General features: G+C 38.9%; 1 protein-coding gene across 1 annotated transcript in view; it reads left to right on the top strand.

Moving 5' to 3' along the window:
* The first annotated feature begins 1084 nt into the window (after window positions 1–1084).
* LOC105227566 (DNA-binding protein D-ETS-4) overlaps window positions 1085–6380 on the top strand; it is a 33129-nt gene continuing 27833 nt past the window's right edge. Inside the window, exon 1 of the mRNA XM_011206972.4 lies at window positions 1085–2676. Within this exon, the coding sequence (XP_011205274.2) occupies window positions 2632–2676 (45 nt within the window). The 5' untranslated portion in view covers window positions 1085–2631. The remainder of the gene's footprint in view (window positions 2677–6380) is intronic.

The raw sequence follows: 6380 nt of genomic DNA, 5'->3' as shown, positions 1-6380 counted from the left end.
AAATATATTGAAGATACTTCGAGCAATGTATAAGAAAGCTATAAAAGGAGAACACCTAAATTTTGGATACATCCGTTTTCAGTATTATATACCTGTAGACTTCATGATTGGAATGCATTCCACCTGAAAGGTATTGTAACGTAAGAAGGAAAATTAATTCATAGTTTTTGCAGAATGTCATTTGAGCAAATTATTAGAAAGGTTATGGAAACTCCAGCCCATAAGCCCATAAAATATAAGAGCCAATGAATCTTTTTGATTGATTGGAAACGAAGGTTTGAAGGCTTACAACTGAAGTTTGAACTTGAATACTTTGCAATAGGAGCTCGAATTCCACTTATTAATGTCGCCCGAATGAATGAAAACAATCCTGCTCAGGGAGTATTCGAGAAATAAAGAAAGAGAAAGAGGAAGACCTCCATCCTTTTAAAAAGATCAGGTGGAGAAGGACCTGGCTACACTTGAAATCTCCAATTGCCGCCAAACAGGAAAAAGGAAGAACGACTAGCGCGCTGTGGTAAACTCGGCTATAATCGCGAAAGCGGTGCCGACGAAAATAAGGAAGAAGCACACGAGTTACGGTAGAGACTATCTTTAAGAAACTAACTAAACATTTCCGAAATATTTACAGAATCAATACTAATATAATAACATTACTAAATACATATAAGCAACATGTAATCTCCATTGGCAATATTGCTAGCAATACAGCCTGCTAGACATCAACTAATGGCTATCCAAATACTGTGACGAAACGCTAAACGAGAAGAGCAAGAAATGACGATCAAAAGCTCTGCACCACACGCTTGTTGTTGTAAAACTGAAACTAACTAAGAGCTGTTGAAAGCGCTGGCGTGCTAGCGGCGTGTTTTGCTAACTATACACTTGATTAGCCAGCAAGCGCTACGCTAAAGCTATTGATTGTTTTGTATCTGTGTGTGTATGTGTGTATAGATTAAGTGTTGGTAACACGCGCAACGCCAACATTATTTACAAAACGCACTCAGCACACTCTTTGCACAAAACCAGTTTGGCAATAAAAGCTTCCACTTTCAATTGGAATGAGGTAAGACATGCGATCTTTCGAATCTCAGCGCACACATTTGAGCGAAAAGGCAAAGCGAACGGTTGGGCTACGCGAAACCAAAAACGGTGTGCAAATTTAAGCAAATAAAACAAGTAGCAAAATATTTATACAACAAAAAAGGGAGAAAAATTTTACAAAAATATTAATTTGCATAATTCGGCGCTGAGTGAAGACACGAACAACGAAATGTAGCAAAGCAACATTATAAAAAATATAAAAAGCAAAAAAAAAAAGTTAAAAATAATTGTTATTAGGTACGAAATAAAACTGGTAACTTAAGTTATAAAAGCGTTTAAAAAGTTTATAGATTTTTTGAAAATTGTAGACAGCGAGCGACAAGTGATCGACGCACAGTGTGCGCCAAAAGTAAACAAACATTTCTATTTCTTTAGAGACTGCGGTTTGGTGCGCATTTCAACGGTGAATTATGCGTGCGCCAACAAAAATAATAATTAATTTGAAAAATTACATGAAAAACGCAAAAACAAATAATACTTAATGAAAGAAATTTTTAATCAAAATTATATGTAAATATTGAAATCGAAAAAAGTCAACTGAAGAAGCGACAAAACGGAGATAAGAAAACACACAGCCAAAGCGCCGTTGTTTTGTACGAGCCAGTGTGCGTGTGCGGTGTGTATGTTATGTGTGTGCCATTATTACGAGCGCAAATCGTAACGCGCCCAAATAAGCTATCACAACAACAACAGCAACAATAATGCGATTAACTAGAGCGAGTTGCGCAAGTGATAATTGAAGCACCAAATAGAAAATAAAAAAACGCGTAAAAATAAATAAATAAAAATAGCAAAAACAACAACAACAACTGCGCATAAATGCTATACAAAGCTACAAAGAAGCACATTTTGCCAACAGCTAGCAACAACACGTTGTATTTTTACAAACACGAGAGCAGAAAATTATCAAAATTCAAAAATTACAACGCCAAAGCTGAGCCGAAATCGCACATCTTTATCAGCAGAGAATATGCGCGGCAGCTATAACGGCCACACGCATTTAGCCAACACACGAAGCATTGAAATATTATCAAATACACAGCTTTTGTTGTTTTGTAAGTAGAAATTTTAATGAAAACTGTTCTAGTAAACACTTCGCACGCACACTGCCGCCACTGATAGCGAGCGCGCGCCCGCAGCGTCCGACGCATGCGCCTAGTCACATAGCAGCCAAAAGGCAGATATCACGCGCCAACAACAACGACCAACGCAAATGCATTGTCATTCTTGCATTGCACACACGCATAACACAAATAATAATTAGTTAGAAATATAAACATATATTTCATATATATTGGCATCGGTCATTCGAAATACACCCAACCGTCGCACTCGATTTATAACACAACGGTACAACAGCTGATAGCAGCTTCACGCCACAGTTCAGCGTTCGTATGATTGTGGGCGAATGCAAGGTCATTCATAGCGCTCCGTTACCCAAAACTGCCGCGCCGCCAGAGGCAACGAAATTGATACCAAAATAACAACAAAGAAATTATACGAAAACTGCGCGAGGACGGCGAAAATATGGAAAGCGAGAAAATGTCCACGTTCTATTCGAGTTCGAATAAGGTAAGCCATTTCTACAAATGTACATATGTATATGCATACATATAAGAGCCTTAATCAAACCTTTAGGTCTAGCTATAAGCAATACTCACACTAGTTGCTTAACCAAGCGTATTTTTATTTGATTTTCTTAGCTTCTTCTTTAATAATTTTAATTTGTTAGCAATTAGATTTAGAAAATATTATACCGTTCATCAAATTAAGTTCGAAAACAAATGATTATATATTTGCTTGTACATATACATATGTGATCTTGCTCAGCTGCTGATAACCCCTGCTGTTAGGTATGCCTGCACCTTATCACTTGTCTGGAAGTCAAATCTTGACACCTCTCATACAAAAATATTATAATCAATGTGTGTATGGATGTGTGTGTATATAAAGCAATGATTTATGTTTTTATGTATTGTATACATACATACATTATATTCAATGTGTATATTGAATAAAGTATTTATATGGTGTATATATACACACATATATATATATATAAATGTAGTACAAATCTGTACCTGAAGTAATAAAATTAGGTTGAGATGAGTGCGTCACAACTTTTTGGTGAGTCGTAGGTTCAAATCCCACGATAATTCAATTAAAATCTTATTATATTTTAGAATAATGTGTTTTAAGAGTTATAATTATAGTTGCAGAGATACAATCCTCAACTTATAGCATAAAATGAAGGCGCATATTACAAGTTGTTACTAGGATAGGTTGGATTAGGTTAGATTTAAGTAGTCGATCTTAAGGGCGATCTCACTTGGAGAGCTTAGAAACACAAGACGTCAATGTAGATCCAACTCGGTTATATTCTGGTGCTAGCGAGACAAGTTAGCCCTTCTGGGTAGCTCATCGGCCTTATAGTTGCCAGCGATTCAACTGTGATGAGGCCCCCACATGAGTTGAATGATGAAGAAGCCAACTTTCCCTCTTAGCTTCGACCATTCCACATCTCACTCATCCGATTGTGAGCAGAAAAAAAGCCACGAGTAGGCTCTGCGACGCAGTGTTACAAATTTTGTGGAATGCGGTTGAAGGAGGAAAGAATTGCGATACGAGCTTGTTCGGACCACTTCAAAACCCCACTAAAGGATTTTTGGGAGAAGTGTTTAATATAACTTTTCAAAAAAACAAAAAAAAACATTTCATAAAAGTAGATGAATACAGAAGCTGATCGAAGAACTAGTCAAAATTTGTGTCATACTCATCAGAGTGGCTTAAAAAATCCTTCCTACAGGTATTAACAAAAATACTTATTCTTTCGAACTTTGACATATCAAGGCTCCCTACTTTTTTTAAGAAAAAGCGCAGGAACTTTAAATTTAATGGAGAATGTTTCTTACCGTTCGAAAGAACGTTTTTGGTATTTATTTTTTAAAGATTATCACTTTCAAATGTTGACCGCGGCTACATCTCAGATGGTCCATCCGTTGAGTTCAATTTTCAATGACGCGTTCGAGCATTTCGAAGCGAGATTGTGCATATAGACTTTAGACTTTACATACCCACACAGGAAAAAGTCAAAAAATATAATATCGCACGATCTTGGTGGCCGACCGAAAGCGTGAAATTATCGGCTCAACAAATCCATTGACTGATGCGATATGTGCGAAGTGGCGCCGCCTTGTTGAAACCAAATGTCGCCGGAATCACGAGCTTCTATTTCAGATATCAAATAGTCGGTTATCATGGCGCTATAATGGTCACCATTTTGATGAAATATGGGCTGACGATTCCACCAGCTCACAAACCTCACCAAACTGTTTTTCTTTTCTGGATGAAATTGCAGCTCTTGAATCTATTCAGGATGCTCTTTGTCCCAAATGTGGCAACTTTGCTTTTTTACATACTATTTGAGCCAGGACTTAGGGTTCTCAAAGTCTCAAACCGGTAAGCAAGCTTTTTTGTTTAAATATTTTAATGAACTCATAATCACGTGTTAAATCTGATTTTTGGAGAAAACTACCACAGCGCCACCTATGGAGGAGCATGATTTTTTTTATCAAAAGTGCTCTTAAACATCAATATATTATAGTTTTCTTTAAACAACAACAAACAATACTTAAAGCTAGGTATATATATATATACATACATATATATGCATATATATATACACATTCATCCAATTAGTTTACAAAAATATGTCGAATTTACTCCTTTCAAGCGCGATGCCACTATATTCGCATTTTAGTGTTCTAAATCCACAATTACCACCTCGTATATGTGTGTGTGTGGAATTGTTGCAATGCCAAGAGATTTTACGCCATAATTTTATGCTGCATTTTATTGAACAAGGGAGAGTCCACTTATGTAGGTAGAAATATGGACCACTAGCATTAGAAAGCAAAATGCATGGCATTCATTACGCAGCAGAAAACAATAACAACAACAAGAGCCAACAACGACAATCTGCAACTAAGTAAGCTAGTAAGTGAATCAAAAGTTAGTAGTGAATGCCTCGAATGTAGTGCAGAGCGAAAATTCTGTTAATGACAAAAAAGGTGATTGGTGGAAAATAGAAATTTATTTATTTTTAACCCGGTGATAGAAGCGCGCCACACACACATGCGCACGCGCATGCGCAACAACAACAATATTTATGCATTTAGTTACTCAAGCTTACAGATGAGCGTTTTTTGCTAGCGCCTCTGCAAGCGCTTAGATCAACAGCTACCGGAATGGTGGAGCACGAGCGGTGACTACGGAGACTAAGCTCGACAGATGGAAAACTATTTTTAATTATTGCCAACTTTCAATCTACTAAATACCAAAGCTACAGCCGCCAAACAAGCAAGCAAACAGACAAGCAACGCGCTTGCAGCTGTATACATGTGTAAGTGTGTGTGGTTGTGCGCTGCCGCAATGGCGCATAATAATAGCGAGTGCATTAGTAAACGGGCAACAACAGAAAGATTCTAACAATTAGCAAGTTCTGCGAAATGACATTTTCACTTTGCCGCTGCTGGCGCGCTGTTGTTGCTATTGTTGCGCACATCTAGCCAGCTTGGTGTTGCTGTGCTTGTGGCAGCTGCTGGCGTCGCGGCCGACAGAAAGCGGCTACATTCCTCATCTTCTTATAAAATGCATGTTTTTTGTGCGCGCACTAGTGGCGTCGCAGCGCTGCCACACCGCCAATATAAGCGACACTTTGCAGACCTACTTAGGATATTCTCGTTTCTCAAAGTACAAAGGCGACAAAAACTTGAATTGGCCATTTGTGATTGATTTGCTGATGATCATCATGATTTGCTGATTTAGCGCACCGCGCTGCACTGCGCCGCGCACTGCCGCTAAGGCTGGCGCTATTTCTGGAACTAGCTGCTATTGCTGCGCTCCCCCACTCGTCGCACCGCGCTGCGCCACGCTTCGGCGCGCTGTTGTGCGGTGTTGGCGCGCAAATGCCTAAACGATCTGACACTTGGCCGTCAATGTCAGCGATCGCACCGTTTGCCGTTGTAACTAGCAACTCGCGTACCTACCAGCAACGCACAAACATACACACTTGCCACAGAGAATGTCATTTGCGCGCAGCGCTGGACCCTCAGCAATAGTTTTGCTTTTCATTTTGCCATTTTATTTGTTTTAATTTTATTGCTTGTGTTACTTTTCTAATTCTATGCTGTTGTTGCTGTCGACGGCGGCGCTGCTGTCCACAAGCAAGCATGCTGGTGTCAACTATGTCGTCCCCCCACCCCCCCCCCCCCCCA

This window comes from Bactrocera dorsalis, chromosome 2 (genome assembly GCF_023373825.1).
Source record: "Bactrocera dorsalis isolate Fly_Bdor chromosome 2, ASM2337382v1, whole genome shotgun sequence".
Taxonomy (NCBI): domain Eukaryota; kingdom Metazoa; phylum Arthropoda; class Insecta; order Diptera; family Tephritidae; genus Bactrocera; species Bactrocera dorsalis.
This window is presented reverse-complemented; position numbering and strand designations above follow the sequence as displayed.